The sequence below is a fragment of the Typopeltis vanoorti genome, chromosome 14 (assembly GCF_054136105.1).
Source record: "Typopeltis vanoorti isolate ZY-2024b chromosome 14, IOZ_Tvanoo_1.0, whole genome shotgun sequence".
NCBI classification, from domain to species: Eukaryota; Metazoa; Arthropoda; class Arachnida; order Uropygi; family Thelyphonidae; genus Typopeltis; species Typopeltis vanoorti.
In genome coordinates this window covers 23,074,279-23,092,351 of record NC_143562.1, presented here as the reverse complement: position 1 = coordinate 23,092,351, position 18,073 = coordinate 23,074,279, and the positions used below count along the sequence as shown (strand labels likewise).

The 18,073-nt window shown below is 34.6% G+C and overlaps 1 protein-coding gene across 3 annotated transcripts in view; it reads right to left on the bottom strand.

Annotated features, from left to right (window-relative positions):
• Positions 1–1,357: 1,357 nt before the first annotated feature.
• The window catches only part of LOC150099299 (uncharacterized), a 111,154-nt gene continuing 94,438 nt past the window's right edge, over positions 1,358–18,073 (bottom strand). For 2 of the 3 annotated variants that reach the window (XM_090404017.1, XM_090404020.1), the window contains 4 exons: positions 17,191–17,625; positions 9,964–10,172; positions 4,485–4,559; positions 1,358–1,493 (listed from right to left, as the gene is read on the bottom strand). In XM_090404017.1, the coding sequence (XP_090260143.1) occupies positions 1,377–1,493; positions 4,485–4,559; positions 9,964–10,172; positions 17,191–17,625 (836 nt within the window). In that variant the 3' untranslated portion in view covers positions 1,358–1,376. The remainder of the gene's footprint in view (positions 1,494–4,484; positions 4,560–9,963; positions 10,173–17,190; positions 17,626–18,073) is intronic. The other variant, XM_090404019.1, reaches the window with a different exon arrangement.

The window sequence follows — 18,073 nt, the reverse complement described above, 5'->3', positions numbered from 1 at the left end:
GGCATGACCAGCAGTCCTGGATGGCCTAGCCAGGATCAGTGGACTAGACACATGACCCAAGTGCTGAAGTGGTTATATATACAGGGTGTTCGGGATAAATTTGACATATTTATAATTAATTATATTTTTCTGTAAGTTACATGTATTAACACACACTTCTCTTCATTTAAAAGTTTGGACCCTTCTTCATTCACATACAAGATGTCAGAAAGGATGGATAGCTGGAACCCACCTGAATCATGGAAGAGAATAACTTGTATCATGATGATTCGTGCCCGCCATCAAAATAAGGATATTACGACTGCTGCCCAATGCTCCCTGAATACAGTAAAAACAATCAGGCATGAACTAGAGACTTGCAATGGTGACTACGAGGATGTAGCAAGAAGAAGAAAGATCCCTAGCAGACGATCTGATTGCGTTCGTACAGCAGAATTCCTCGCAAATCTGCAGGAACAGGTGTTGAAGAACCCTGGCATTGGAATTCGGGCTTTGTTCGTGGAGTTGCTAACTGTAGTCAAGCCCTGGATAACAAGGGTAGCCAATGGTAGGCCGTATGTATGGCAGCAGGATTCGGCCCCTTGCCACACCTCTGGGAAAAGTCAAAAATGGTTGTCTGAAAATTTCTACGACTTCACCAGTCCAAATGTTTGGCCTCCAAACTCCCCAGACCTTAACCCCATGGATTATTTTGTATGGGGCGCAGTTGAAAAAGACACCAATCGCACTTCCAGTAATACAAAAGCCAAGTTAATGGATAAAATTAAAACAGTTTTTGCGGCCCTTCCCAGGGAGACTGTAGCATCAGCTTGTTCGAGGTTCCGAAGCAGAATTGAAGCTGTGATCGATGCTAATGGTGGTTATTTTGAGTAAATCTTGTTGATAGTATTGTAATTAACTCTGCCTGTAATGTTTTTTTGTCAATTCATTAAATTTAATAGATACAAAGAAGATTTTCTTTTTCCTTACGAAACTGTCAAATTTATCCCGAACACCCTGTATATAGCATCCAAGTTAACCCTGGTTAGCTAGACTAAGTTCAGCATGGCATGTCATATTTGTCTAAAATTTTTTGGATAAATATGCCATGCCAAATGGCATATTTATCCAAAAATATAATATAGACAAATATTTGTCCAATTTTTTTAAGCCTCAATGTTTTGCCTTTTTCTGATAAAAATAACCATTCACTTAAATTCCATGGTGAACTTCCTCTTAGGCAGCAGTTATAGACTGGCCATTGTTAAAAACTGTTAGAAAAAAGAATGAAAAATTGGTCACCAAGTAAAACATTCAGGATTTTTAGTTTGTTTCTGTAAATTTATGACAAAATATTAAGAACTACCAAAAGCACAAGTTAACACACAATCTTTATTTCATAACAAAGGCAGCTGGTTAGAAATTTTTCGTCGCAATTTCCTGTAGATGTTTAAGGCAGCCTCTATCCCTTTATCATCTTGACTAGAGATCTGACAGGCTTCATTCAAAATAGACTGAAAGACAAGTTGAATAATTAGCTTATTTGTAATAAAACATAATTATCATTAATGTTAATAATTCACTAAAACAATTACTTTTATTGTAACCTGACTACCTACAAGAATGAGTTTTAAGCTGAGTAGTATTGATTTGTCACTATCCTATTGCATAACAGCCTGCCAAATTCTAAGAGTTATATAATAAAAATATATATTTGTCCCACAACGGATTGCACCATTCAGAAATTTTGATATCCGAAATAGCAGTCTGATTGTTTAGGATCTAAAATATTCAGCTCAATCAGATTGAACTTGGGGGAATTCACTTCTTGTACAAACTTCTACCAGATGCACTTTCAACTGTTTTCAACAAAATTTGGAAAATAGCTAATTCTACTGTTGTTTAAAAGTACCATTTAGAACCTATCAAGCAATTTCTATACTGTTGGTTGCAAAGAGAGAGAGAAGAAAGAAAAATATACACATTACATGAACATGATCTTTCTACTTCTTCTGAATAAGTTGCATCTTGTCTATATAGTAAACAAACTAGCTAAGGAAGTGATTGGCTGCAGTTTAGCAGCAGTTTTAACTGTTAAGAATAGAAATTTCCCCTCTGAAATTCAAGCAATGACATCACTATTCTAATTATTATTATCAACACCTGACCTCCATGGAGTCAGAAGAGACTCATTATTGCATACAATGCTCATCCAACCACATCTTAAACTGATTCAATGTGTCCACAACACACTCAGGCAATGCATTCCACTCACCAACCACCTGCCATGAAAAGAACCTGCTTCTCACTCCTTTGCTCACACCCTCCTTATACAGTTTCCAGCAATGGCCTCTTATTCTACTCCCCTCTCCAATTCTATGAAAAATCTCTTCCATGTGTACCTGATAACAATCCCTGACCAGTTTATATGTCTCAATCATATCCCCCCCCCTCCTATTCACAAGGCTCTGCAACTTACATTCTCTCAATCTGTCCTCGTATTCCACATTCCAAAGACCAACTACCTTTGTGAATCTTCTCTGTACCCTTTCCAACATATCCTCACCATGAAAACCTGGTGACCAAATCTGTGCACAATAATCCATATGTGGCCTGATCAAAGCCTTATACAATGGACTCATAACCTCTCTATTTCTGCATGTCAGGGTTCTCTGCATCATTGCCATTATTCGATGTGATGTCTTCACAACTTGTGCAATGTGGTCCCTGAATTTCAGGTCCTTGTCCATCATCACTCCTAGATCTCTCTCATCGCCTCTACTTCTGTTAAAGTTTCCCCACCAAGTGTATACTTTGTAATTTACTTTGTAATTAAAAGCATCATTACTAACCACTCCTAAATTGCAGCTTCCTCAGTACTTTGTAAATTTTCTTTTACATTTCTTATGAACATTAACCACATAGAAATTATTGAGAAACTGAACTAAACTATGCTGTGACCAAGTGATTCTGCAAAAATTTTGAAAATTCTTATGCTTAGTAACTGTCTGCGACTTGTCCCACTTATTGGAGGACTGAAATCACTTGAAAATATTTCATGTCTAGTTTCTAGAGCAGGATTTCCAGACCATGTAAAAAAAAAAACCTCTTAGCATGTACTATAGGTTCCCAAACCTTTTGTAAGTGGGAATCACATAAATCAATAAATAAATACTAAAAAAATTCAATCTTGGTCAGGCTCCAACTGACAAACTGATATCAGTAGTGACTAACCTTTAATGCAAATATACACATCCAAAAGGAAGTGTGCTTTGTATGGGATATTAAGGCAAGTGGTATGAAGTCAAGAGCTTTTATATACAAGTAACCTAGTTGTGAAAGTGTGTGAAATGGAACATTGCATACACCAAAGTACTAAGTTGAAACTTGCTTAATTTTCTGAGGAAAAGAGCATGTTCAATTGTAAATATTACTACATATCATTTTTACCAATTCAAAAACTTCACATGAATCTCTCTCCAAAATGGCTCCTGTGTGTGGGAGGAAGGGGGGTGGGGTATGTTCCATTCTTTGAGGACCTGTGAAACAATACTGTTTCTTCTCTACAGCACTATATTATATATTATTATATGCTTGCTTTTTTTTTTAGTCCCATTAAAAGATAAAATTTATAACACTGATAACTGATGAATATAAAGCTAACAAATATTAGAGAAACAGAAGGGGAGGGGAGAGTAATACTGGCTAGCAATCATGCATCAGGTTTATGGGAATTAGACTCAAACTGTTATTCAGGAATTTTCAATGCATTACTCAACAGCATTGAAGCCCAATATTTGTTTTGGGAATAGTCCCTCTCCTTTTCAGACATATATATTTTATATGAATCTCAGTAACAAAATATAAGCCTCATACATCAGTATTTTGCATCTGGAAACCCTGCTCTAGATTCCAAACATGGTCCTCTTGTTAAGCTACTTCAGGCAGGGTTAAGCATCCAAGCAATGAAACTCATCTATCTGCTAAAGACATTCACAAACAACCATGCCTGCAGGGATGTGAATCTGATTCAGTGGTTATAGAGCAGAAATGCTATCCAACCAGGTGAGTCATAACTATATCATACGATTTTGCCCTGCAACCCATGCAAGTTTCATTAATGCTGCACTCAACTTTCCAACATGAATGATGTGAAATAACAGTATGTACTATTCCTGATTCAGTTATTTCGTATAACTCATAAGAGACTTATAGCAAACTCTTAAGTGAATTTTATTTTTAGCATTACACCCAGGATAGGAGAGACTTTTCAGGACTTTTGAGTTATAATGGATACTCAACTTCACTGTATTTTTAGTATAAGTGCAGTATAAATATATGTAACAAAATTAATATTTTGTTATCTATACTTTAAAAAATGTTTAGAATATATTTTAAACTAAGTTCAAAGTAAATAACTGAAATATTGCCCTAAATCAAAACAGAGAGAGAGAGAGAATATTCATTATGTGCAAGAACAGCATTAATAGAAATTACACTCTCACCTGTGCACAAGCAAAACACTTCTTGGAAATCTTGACTTCCTCTTCTGGTAAAAATGGATCATTTGTCAAAGCTCTCTGTGATACATGTTGGGAATGAAGAGAAGAAAATATAAGAAAGAAGAAAACTAATTAGAATGATTTCTAACACAGACTTGAAAACTAAATTTAATTTATAATATAACATATTCTATGATTTCATTATCAGGGAGGGTATGCAATGAATAAATTATACTTTGTTATGCATGTAAGTGGTGTTATCTTTTATTCCCATATTTAGGATAACCAACCTACCTTTCACTAACTTAGTTTTTGCTTGAATAGGACATTCTATTCTATCTCAATTCCATGTACTGTCTGTTTTGCAAAAAAAAAAAAAAAAAAAAGGGGGGGGGGAGAACCATGACACATCCATGTCGGAGTTCAGCTAACTTTCAGTTGAAAAGCCTTTTACAAATATTTTAGACAGAATTCAAATTCATTTTTTTCCAGCCAAACAGTATGGATTTCATTCTGAATAAATGATATAAGATAAGATTTATTTCCAAGGCTACACACCTATTACAACAATGCCAGCAAAGGTTGGTCGATTGGTAGAGTCTCTGCTACTAATAGCTCACGAAAAAAGTTAAGCAAGTTGGAAGGGGATCAATCGTTCGATGCTGTTGGCACACTCTCCCTCAATGAGTCTTTGGACTCCCTGGCGGTGTCACATAATAATAATTTATTTATTCAATTATATGTCAGTTATTAACTATCTTATGTACATCACCTCCTATACTATTACATGCCCCTCTGAATTTTTGGGCATATTAGGAATTATTAATCATAAAAAAATGATTAATCTTGATACTAATAAGGCAACTGGTCAAGATGGTATTCCTCCAGTTGTGCTTAAAACTTGTGCCTCAGAATTAACACTCGTTCGGTATCGTATATACAAGCTATCATATTCTACAGACATCTAACAGCATGGAAGCAGGCATACATCCAGCCTGTACACAACAAGAAGGCAAAAGTCAACCATCTAACTACTGTCCCATTGTTCATTGTTTTTACCTCAGTACTTTCAAAAGCAATGGAGAAGGTTAGTGCCAACTAACTTCTTGAGTACATGGGGACTCAACGGTTAATTAGCAATCACCAATATGAATTTCACCATTTTCGTTCTACAGCTGAACTCTTCACCAATCTCACTTACCTTTGGACATGGGTCATCATGGAAAGATTTGGAGAAACTCATGTTGTTGCTCTCGATATTTCAAAGGCATTCAATCATGCCTGGCATTGAGGCCTCCTGAAAAAAAGCTACCATCTTATGGTAATTTCAGATTACTCTTCAGCTGACTGTTGACATCCAGTTTATCCTGTCACAAACGTATTACATATGTAGCCTCCTTGGGATCTGAAAAGCTTGCTGTTCTTTTCCATTCAAAACATTACTTATTTTCCTTGTATTCTTAACACTTTATAAGTCAAATCTGAGTAATCTTGAAATACTGTTCTCATATTTGAGGTGACACACCCAAAACCTCCCTAAGAATTCTTGATGATATACAGAAGAGGTCAATCTGCTTAATAGGTGATCCTTCCCTCACAGACTCTCTCTTCAATCACTTTCCCATAAGTGCTCTGTTTCTGCACTGTGCCTTTTCTATAGGTACTTTATAGAAAAAGTACCTATATTCATGGGCATTGCTCTTCTGAATTGGCAGCTAACATTCCTCCGCTTTCTTCTAACCATATGAGAACTAGCGCAGCCACTGGCCAACACCCAACTCCAAACATATCAAACTTTTCATCAACTTCCTTCATTCCATCCACTGTCCGTGCGGTTAGCCTAGTGGCTTTGCGCTTCGCGACCATATGCCTGGGGAAGGAGTGTCCTGGGTTCGATTCCCGTCGCCGACGTGAGGAGCTTAACGATCTTCCTCAGCCATAGCCAAGTTAGCCAGTCTTGGGAATGGACAGCAGGGTTTTCCCCCACAGTTTATCTGGGGTTTTTCATCCCGCAAGCAGGCAAACCAGCCCCATGAACACACACACACACACGGATCTACAGCCGTAAATACTTTTAACCCCCATGAGGGGGCTCAACTCACCCCAATAGGGATAGGGGAGAAAAGGGAGGAAACTCCATATGAATAAATAAATTCTATCTACTCAATTCTTTGGAATAATCTCTCACATACTTGTACTGTTTTACCCAATAAGTACAACCTCCAACTCTTTAAGAAACTTATCAATATGCTACTTCTCTCTCCTTAATCACTTATCATTATATTATTCACGAATGATGCTAATATTTTGTTAGACAGTCACTACTAGCATCATCAAAGCAGAAAAAAAAAAAAATTTAAACATTTCTATTAGAGATGTAATGGAGTTGTTGCCTTGGAAATGGATATCATTCTTGTTAATGTTTGACTGGTATAAGAGAATTTTTTTTTTATGTGACTCCCACTCTTGAAAGATTGTAAGTCTATAGTACAGCAGTACCATGAGTGGGCAAAGGATTTTTTTTTTTTTTTTTTTTTTTTTTTTTTTTTTTTTTTTTTTTGTACATAGTCCAGAAATCCTGCTCTAGAGACCAAACATGGAACTCTGTCAAGCCACTTCGGGCTTCTTCCAATAAGTAGTGCAGTGGGCTCACACTAGGCAATGAAGTTAATCTCTCACTTAAAGACAGTCACAAACATTCATGCCCACAGCAGGATTCAAACCTGCAGCATGCTGATTGAAGAGCAGATATGCTAACTACTCAGCCAGCAGTATGCCCACAAGACAACATATTTTCAATGGACACTTGAAAGAACCCTGTCAAATGATTCTATCCGATCATAACTGACAAAGGTCAGTTATGATCGGCGACTAAACTTGCCAATACAGAGGAGACCGTTACAATCAATACTTCTCCTTCAGTGATCATAAAGAGATAATTGGTTCATTGTTATTCAATCTATACATTAATGACATTAGGAAGGATTTGACAAGATATATATATACACACACACACAGCTATTTGCTGATAATGGGGTTGCTTATGGTCAAAGGCTCAGGGTCAAAACAAATAACTGGGAGGAGGCCTCCATATCACCTTTAAATGCAGAGAGGCAACCTTTAGGATAGCAATGACAATCGGCTTTTAAACAGTCTGGAAACTTTTCCTCTGTACATATTCTGTTGTATGGTAAGAGAAGGAGATCTACAGAGGATGATGGGATGTGTTTTATCATCTCATAATGAATGTCATCAGGGCCAAATGTAGTAGCTTGAGAGAGAGGAGAACTACACTTCAGTTCCTCCTTAACAAATGGCCGATTGTATGACTCAATCTCCTTGGTACAAAAGCTTAGCCACTGTTTCTCTTGTTTTAATTTTTCAAAATTAAAAAAATCAAGAGGATAGGAAACTATCCTCTTGCTGAGATCCTGTTTTCTCCCCCCAAAGTATCTGCAATAGCTTTGGGATCGGCAACAATACATCCATGATGTTCCCCGGTAGATAAATGAGGTGTTTTGTATCTAACCTTTCATCTTCCAGATTTTATCCCAGACATTTTTTGCACTGGTTGATTGATTAATTGATGATGTAAATTTAATCCAGGATTGATTTTGATTCTGACATCTCACATAACGTGCTTTGGCTCAAGCAAGTTTAAATGCTATTAAGTTTGTTGTGGTAGGATATGTACAAAATATATCCCATGCTCTATCTTGAGATCTTTTTTGGTTGCTTGGCTCTCTCAGTTCCACCAAGGTTTTGGATGGAGTGGAAATAAGGATGATGTTTTTGGAATTGTTGCGATGAATGCATGAACAATACAATCTGTGACATGCTTCATTAATTTGATTGACTGCTTCAGTATTAAATTTTGCAAGATGGGAAAATGTATTCCAGTCAATTTTTCCCATTTTCCAAATGGGCATCTGTGTAGGATTACATGGTTCCTGTGAAGGCATAGTGCTGATAAGAGGATAATGATCGCTTCCACACATTTTCATCACATCCCATGTGAGGGATGGAGAAAAAAAGGCAGGGGAGCAGATTGTAAGATCAAATGCTGAATAAGAGCAGGTAGGCATGAAGAAGGTATTTGCTCCATAAGCAAATATTTAGTGATAACATCTGTTCGTGTTTGTGCTACTCCACAGAATGCTATGTCCATTCAAGTCACCCACTGGGAGTATGGGCTGAGGGATGTACCTGTTGACCCCTGATCTTTCATCTCTGAACATATCTCCTCATCAGGAACATTAGGAGATCCAATTCTGAGATTACTCCTCTACAGGAATTGAGTGTTTTATGGGTGTAAATTTTTCTGGATTAGAGCTACATCAATGGGTGGAATACTAATAATGTAGCTCTAATCCAGAAAAATTTAATAATAAGGTGCGACACCTTTTGGCAACTCTTATATGAAAATATGACTTCTGCATTACTTCAACCTTAGTATCACCTCTGGGTCTGGCTCCCACTGAAGAGACCTCAATAAAGGTCGAAACCAGTCTGACCCTTCCCATAATGCATAGCATTATACATGTCCACAAGGAAATGTGCTTTACATTATGGGATACTAAGGCAAGTGATGCGAAGTCTTGGCTTCCTTATATGAGTTGCTCAGTCCTGAAAATGCTTCAGGCACAAACTTTGTTTGCTTACACTTGGATGAAGGATTAAACCAAGTATATAATTTCTTGGTATCTAACTTATAGCATAACCAAATGAAAAAACTTCCAACAAGTAGCTCCAAGGAGTTTTTCAGAATGTTGTTGACTTGTTTCCAAAAGGACATCGCCAGAATGTAGTTTCTTAATTGTTTTTAGGAGAATCTGCCAGTCTCTGAATGAAGAACGGTGACATTTTCCCTATTGGCTTTTCATCTGTTACACGAATGATAAGAAAAACTGATACTTTATTTGATACAGTATTTAATTCATTCCCATTTCTTCTAGATATCTTTTGATGTTTGCTATTACTTCAACATTATCAGCATATTAAAAATAATTTAGTTTTCTACCATTGATATTAATCCCTTTGTCACTCCAATCTAGTTCACTTTGAGCATATTCTCATATTACGCTGAGTAATTTGGGTGAAATATATTTTATTGATATACTGATGCATTTTATAACTTACATATTTATTTTATTAAATCACTTAAACCTGCACTAATAGGCAATTGTATCATCTACTAAAAAGAGAACAGATCATGTGAAAATGTTAATGCCTGTAAGCTATTTTGTTCTTGATAATATAATTTACACAAGGAAATAATCTAACCTCTCAGGAGGGAAAACATACTTAAGTATGTGATATATGCAAGCAGAACCTATTGTTGTCATGGAAGCATCAAGTCAACACTTGTCTTAATTATCAAATTAACAAAACTTTTATATTATATAGAGATACAAAAAATAATGCTAAATCATAGTGTAATTTAGGAGGGTGGATAAATGACATGCATCCACAAAGCTCTCACCTGTAAATTTTCAGCAATTGCTCTTCTCAATCTGCATGCCACATTTAGACATTCTGATCTAACAGCTATTCTCAAGATTTCACCTTCAACTGCTGCTGAGAGAGATATTTTCTCACCAAGATAATTTAATTGAAGATCAGCACTATCAACAGTTACATTTTCGCTATGACTAATAAGATACTTCAACATTGCTTCTGGAATGTCAGTATCTAGAAAACAAACACAAATCATAAGTGTTTTATTACCATGAACACTGCTTTTCTGAAATATTTTATTCATTCGTCTCCTTTTTAACCACTAAACTTTTTAAGAGTGGAAATATCCTGACTGCTAAACTCACATTTTTTTATGAATTTTGTTGCCAATAATCTGACAACAAAACAATTAACTTTTTAATATAAGTATAAAACTCTTCAACATTTTAATGGGAATTAAAATTAACAATATGTTATTTTATGTAAATTACACATAGGACAATCATTCTTTCTGTATATATAAAATAATGTTTTACTGACATTTTTGTGTGATCTCTGAGTAAGTATGGGTTTTAGTGTAGTACCAGGACAGAGGTAGCCACACTAATCACTGAAAACTGTACTTGGCATGCAATGTACAATGTTCTACATGGTTGGACAGCACTACTATTGAAGTGCCAGCATAATGTCACATTTGAAATATGAACATCAATAAGGAAAATGATGATGGTGATGACATCAGCCCATTGCCTCTCCCAAATTCCTGCACACTTCTCTCTCTCTCTCTCTCATGGGCCATCCTCATCCAGTTTCCTGCTGTTCCTAAGATCTCATCGCTCCACTTCATTCTCTGTCTTCCATTGGATCTCTTGCTCTCTCTCTGAGAAACCAAACTGGCAAGGACTGCCATCTTTCCTACATGGCCAGCACAGTTCCACTTCAGTTTAGTTTTCTGAATGATGTCTGAATTTTTTTACCTTCTGTCCTTTTTTAATTTCCAAAATATTTCTATTCACTGCTCACTGACCAAACTCATAAATTTTTACTTTTTTTTTCTTTTTTTTTTTGTCAAAAATAAAGTTTTGACACCATATCTGATTATTATCTTGTACAAGGAAAATAAGAATATCTCTAAGATGGTTTAAAATTAACCAAATCAGTGCCAAGAGAATCTTTTACCTTAAATGTCCAGGAATCTTTTACAGTTCAACTCTTGGATGATAAAAGTATCAACTACCTTTATTAGCAAAGAATAAATGGAAAACTAGAACTAATGAAAGAAAATTATGATATATAGAGATAATGGAATAATTTAAAAAATATATTAATAAATGCAGCAACACAATGCCTCAGAACAAAAAGTAAATGGAAGAGGACAAAGGGAATAAGAAACTAGGATGAAAACATAAGCAATAATCAAAGATAATTATTAACAATGGATAAACACAAAATCACTAGAAGCAAAAATTAATTATAAATACAAAAGAGCAATAGCAAAAAAAAGCATAGAGAAACATGGGATAACTTCATAGCAAAATTGGAAAGAGATCAAATACATAAAAAATTCTAAGAAATATGAATAAGGAGGAAAAAGAAAAGTGAAACTTGAAATAATCAGAGAAAACCTGGCTGGACTTCTTCCAAAACTTATGGCAAGATAGTAATGAATCTAAAACCAACATAATGCTTACTACTAACCATACAGTGGAAGAAATCCAATAAGCAATACAGCAAAGCAAATCAGGAAAATCCCCTGGAGATGATGAAATAAATATAGAACTTATAAAATATGCAGGCATCCCATTCATCAAACGACTTTTAAAATTATTTAACAATATCTGGCAGCAAGGAAAAATCCCAGAAAGCTGGAATAAGTTAATTATTATCCTAATATATAAAAAAGGCAATAAGTGCAACTATGAAAACTACAGAGGAATAAGTCTTCTAAATACTGCTTATAAGTTATATGCATGAATATTAACTTCAAAACTTAAATCATATGTAGAAGAAAAACTTTGCGAAGAACAAAATGGCTTTTGAAAAGGATGAGTATGCATTGACTCAGCTTTTACATTAAAAATCTTCATGGAAAAACATTACGAATACAATGTAGAAACACACATAGCATTTGTACACTACCAGAAAGCCTTTGACAGAGTCTTTGGGAATAAACTATGGACCATGCTCAAGAATCTAATTATCAAAAGATGTTTTATTAACTGCTTATATTTTGCTGAATTTCAAATCAGCATCATCAGAGCACCACGCAGCTTGTATCTGCAACAGTGAGTAAGTGAAACAATACAATTGTAATGCAAAAAAGATCTAAAGTCCTATTTTGGCACCCTCTAATGTTGTAAAAAAAAAAGTACAACTATGTGGGAGTTACTCTTAGGATAACAGTCCTGAATTTTTGGCAAATTAATGCAACCATATTTGTTCAGGCTAGGAGAATTCTTCATAGCCATGGCTGACTCAAAAAATAATCTTTTGGATCTGTAGCGACTTCTAAATAGCACATTTGTTTTCTTCCATCTAATCCTGTGTGAAGGGTTGTCCAAAGCATGGTCTGCCAGTCCTGACTTGCCATAATAATAGTAGCGAATGTATTTTTTATGTTCTTCCAGGCTGATGTTAACCGATCTTCCTGTTTGTCCATAGTAGACCAAGTCACAGGGAACTTCATACACTCCTGTTAAATTAGCAACTCTCATCTGCTTGCCTAAGTTTATCCTTAGGCAAGCAGATGAGAGTTGCTAATTTAACATGAGGTTTGAATGTGAAGGTGCGAAGACCATGTTTCATCAGTACTTTGGCTATCTTTTTCTGATATACCTCTGACATAGGGAATAGAAATGGTAATGTTGTGCTCCTGTGTATTAGGGGAGGGAGGGATAAAAGGGCTATGTAGTATTTTATCTATTTTGTAGGAATTGTAACCGTTGGCCAAGAATGTATGGCACAGATATTTGAGTTCTGTGGACAGAACTGTATTATTAGAACAAATAGCTCTGGCTCTGTGTGTATCTGTTCTCCAGCCAAAAGGATGCGGGTTGGAATCCTGCCGTGGGCATGGATGTTTGTGATTGTCTGTGAAAATACTAGTGGTGGTGGGTGGTAGATGGCATTGGTGTAGATCAGTGTTTCTCAAAGTGCAGTACGCGTACCCCCGGGGGTATGTGAAAAGTCGTTAGGGGGTACGTGGCAATTTTCAGCTATGCATAATTAAAGGAGTCATTATATTTTTCAACAAACAGTGCAATTAGACACAACTGGGATAAAACAGCACTAACTAATGAATCACATCCCCTCTCCAACAGAAACAGCTGTATAGACCAAGCAAAACCATATGTTGCTGGTGGAACATATGGTTTTTGCTTGATACCACCCCGTTGTTAACGTGTTAAAACTAAGAAATATATAGTGAATGTGTTTCAGATATTATGGAATTCGGTTGAAGGAAATAGCATTTCAACTCAACTGCTGAAATGCTAATTTGTCTTTGGTTAGCGCAATCTTTTGTTAATACCGCACCAATCATATGCAGTTCTTTGCTGCTCTACATATCTCAAGTCTTGTAAATTACTGGTAATTTTTGCTTGAAATAACAGGAACGAAGATGATGCTATTTGGGTAGATAACTTTGACAACGCACACAAAGAAACTGTTCTCGATGCCAAAAGTAGTGATAGCGAGTAGGTATCACTTCTTGGTAAGTCGCACCATTTTCAGTTTTTTTCTGAAAACTTTAGTTTCCAAAAATTTCTGCACGTATCTCGCAACACGATTTTTTAGCTTTAATTTTGGGAAAAAAGTTAGAGTTATATTCGAGCAAATACAGTATTGTTTTTTAGCTTTCAAATTCTTACGTATGGATCATTGGTTAAAGATTGGATTTATAAAATTTTAAAAACTTTCAAAGAGAACAATATAGCAAATACAAGTAGCTGTAAGCAACAAGAAAATGTTTATATTGCATCTGGATCAAATGAAATTGATAAGAGTGTGTCGTCTGACATCTCTAGAGAACCAAAATTTAAAAATAAATCATATTTTTTGTTTACATGAACATATAAATTCAAATAAAATAGATATTAAATGTTAATTAAAATTTTTAATTAATTTATTTATTTTTAATTGATTAATGAATTTATTTTTTTATTAATTAATTAGGGGGTACTTGGTAATAATGAAAATTTAAGAAGGGGTACGCAGATATCTGAAGTTTGAGAAACACTGGTGTAGATGATGGTAGTTGCAGTTCGTTGTAGTTGGTGGATTGTAAGTGGTAGAGACACAGTTGTAGAGTAAGTGCCCTCCGTTGATTAGTCTTTGGACTTCTTGGAGGTGTCATGTAATAATAATAACTGAGTTACAAAAAAGGCTAAAGAAAGAAATTTTAAAGAAGGCTAAAAAAATCTCTATAAAAGTTCAAAAGTTTATCCAGGTCTAAATACTCTTTGCCTATCACTACTTCATAAAATTAGTATTAATGAAGCAATTTGTTAAGGCATTAAAATAATGTTTTAAGTATTTTTGACACAAATTTCTTTCAAATTCTAAGTTCAAAGAGGGGGCACTTTAATGGGATTAAGACACAAGAATATTAACTGAAGATAAACTGTATGAAGGAACAATGACTACAAACAAGAAGTGTTGAGTTTTTTTCACTGGTTAAAGTATAAATTAAAGATGTCAAGAAATTATAGTCTTGGTTTAATCTTTATTCTTTTAAACTTTTTTTAAAAAAAGTTTAAACTTTATTCAAACGAAAGTAAACAAAGTTTGTGCATGAAGTATCTTCATGAATGGGTTACCCTAAAGGATGCATGTTTTGCATTATGGGATACTAAGGCAATTGATGTAACGTCATTAGCCTCTGCATAAAAGTAACCCAGTTGAGAAGATACTTCACATGCAAACTTTGTTTGCTTACACTTGGATAAAGGATTAAACCAAGAATATAATTTCTTGGCATCTTTACAAACAAGAAAAGAATTTTAATGGATTGCTAAAACGATATTATGAAGAAATTTCCTGGAAAAAACAACAAAGATTCCAATTTTAAAAGCATGGTTGAATACAACTCAACTTTAATTGATATGAGCTTGAAGGTTCATTTCTCATGCTCTCATTTAGAATATTTCCCAATGTTGGTGCAAGGTGAAAGATTTCTCCAGGATATAAAAAAGACAGAAAGAGGTCATCAAAGAGTAAAATATATTAGCAGCTTACCATTGGTGATTAAAAAGGGAAACTTCTGGTACATCCAAAAAGAAAGAGTCCAGAAAACAGTGATTTAAAAGAAAAAGAACAAAAAATATTAAAATATATCTGTTTCTCATATTGTGTATATCCATGCTGTACTGACTTGCTGTAAGAGTGATTCAAAAGTTCACCGAATTTTATCATTTTTATTTTACCACTGCATAAGATTTCTTTCTACAAGCAGTTCAATCCCTCTAAAATATTAGGCTCAATCTCTGAAGGCAAACAAACATCCTATCTCAACTTCAACATCATGGCATGAGGGCAATATCTGTAAAGTGGGCCATTAATCCAAATGAGTGATAATCATATGCAGAACTCAACAAATACACTTACCTGCGGCAAGTAGATACAGACTGGACAAAATATCATATACTTATTTAATAAAAAAATAATTTTCTAAACAAATTCTTGTTAAGAAAAAACTACATTACTAATCCTTTTATGGAACTCCTATTGACTTAATGAGAGATTAAAAAATGGGCAAGGGGGAATCAGGATGAAGGAAATTTTTTGCATAGTGAGTAAGGTCTTGCATAATTTGTCAAGCCCTGATGATATGACATCAAATCTGATCAGTATGTTGGATGAGGAAGAAACCATCTCCTGTTCCTTGATCTCATCTGAACCAACACAGTGCAGTGTAACATGTCTTGTTGGAAGAATCCTCTTAATTGACTAACCAAAAATTTTGCATGAGGAATAGCATACACTCACATACTTTAGTTATTGAGAAGAACGGTATTAATGGTATCCTTCTCAAACAAGTTCAACATAGATTATTATATTTTCAAAGCTCCACAAAACACATACATGACCAGGTGATGATTCACTTGGAGTTAATTTTATGTCTTTGGATCAATGAAGTAGATCTACTATTCACTGCAAGTGGCTTGAAAATGTTTAAGTCTCTACAGTAGGTGAAGCAGATTATCTAAACCTTAGTTTCCAAGAATACTAAATCTCTCTGACAAAAGAGTAATTCTTGACAGATCCAGTGCCATAATGAGCTTGTTCTAATATTAATTCATGTAAATTAAACTTTCTGTTGCCCTTGCCCAGCCTGTGAAAATGATGCTTTAATGGAGTGTCACTGGTAAACAATCTGAGAGTACTTGTGACCAAATCAACTTTAATTACATGATATAGTATCTCTGGAGAGAATGGAATTCCAAGGTTGATCATCATAGTTTTGCTGAACTTTTCTCAACCAGTCAAATTGTAGGACATTTCTTCACACATTCTAAAGACTAAATTTTACTGCAGTATACCAAAGTTCAAACTCTTTTTGTTCAAGGACTTGAAAAAGTTCTTGAACAAAAATGCATTTAACAATAACTTTTGATTTTTGCACAAAAACCTCATTAATATGGTATACATAAACATCTCTTTAGTTATTTATGATACCATAAAAAATAAAAAGATAATATAAAGACAAATTTCAAAACTTCTGGATCACACTTGTAATAGTCATTAACCCAGAATTTATCTTTTGTAATCATCTTAGGCTATTATTAGCCTAATCAAGAAATTTCACAGAATTGATATATCTTGATGTTTTCTGAGCTTAGTCAGCCAGGCTGATCAAATAGTTAACAACCCACTCTCCAACCAACAGGTTAGATGTTTGAATCCTGCCATGGGCATGGATGTTTGTGATTGTCTGACTTGATGGGACATGAATTCCATCACCCGGTGTGAGACTACCCCCGTGCTTACTAGAGGCCTGAAGTGCCTCAAAAAAGTTTCATGTTTTGAAACTTTTTCAAACATAGTCTAGGGTTAAATATATATTTAGCATGGTATAGAGTTACTGGACTATGTTAAATATATTCTGTTTTTTATGGATTGATATTCCAATGAAGTTCAAATTGGTCTCATGATTTCTGGAATTCATCCAGAGACCAATTTAGAAAGACACAAATATGACTATAATTTCTCTATCTCTAGATTAAAAATAATATACAAAATAAACATTATTTACCACTTCCTAAAGAAACACCAGCTTTACTTATGATGTGTGAAGCACTTGCAAGAAATACAGACACTATAAAATGTTCAGGTTCACTCTGCTGTGTTGTACTTATCCTGTCCTTTGCTTTGTCATGTAATTCAAATCCTGGCTTCAACTTGGCAATGCCCCATATGATATCATCTAAAGTTTTGCAATGTTCTTTTCTATTTTGGTAATCACATGTCATAGTTAATTCACTCTTACTAAGAAACCATAATTCATCCACAATAATTGTTTCCAAAGTTACATAAATGGGAAGGTGGTTTCTTGTTGTCCAAAAAATTTGCATATCTGCCATATGTTTAGGAAGACTTAACTGTATTCCAAATTCTACTTGTAACGGAGGACAAAGACCAGTAGGATTATGAAGCAGATGCACTTCCACCATTAGAGAGATGCTGGATGCTGGAACAAAAAAATAAATAAATAATCAATTAGAGTAAAACATTTTATTACAACATGTCAGTTCATACTAAAATTAATAAAGTTTCTCTACCAGAAGCATAATGCTTTCTCACAGAAAAATATTTTCTTATTATGAAAATTTGAATAAAAATTATTAATAATAATAATACCAATATTTAGAGAAAAATATAAGAAAGGTATGTGTAAAAGCAGGTAAAAAAAGTCATAGGAAAAATTTGTTAAGAATACAGAAGATTAAATGTATTAAATTGGAATGGATTAGAGTAATATTGGAGTGAAGACAATGGAGAAATTACTAAATAAAATAAGTTATAACTATGATTTATCATATAATTCATTTTTATTGTATGTTCAAAAGTTACTGACTATAAATTAAAAATTCTGAAAGCAAAAATCTTGTGCGTGTAGTTAGTAGGCATGTGCACTC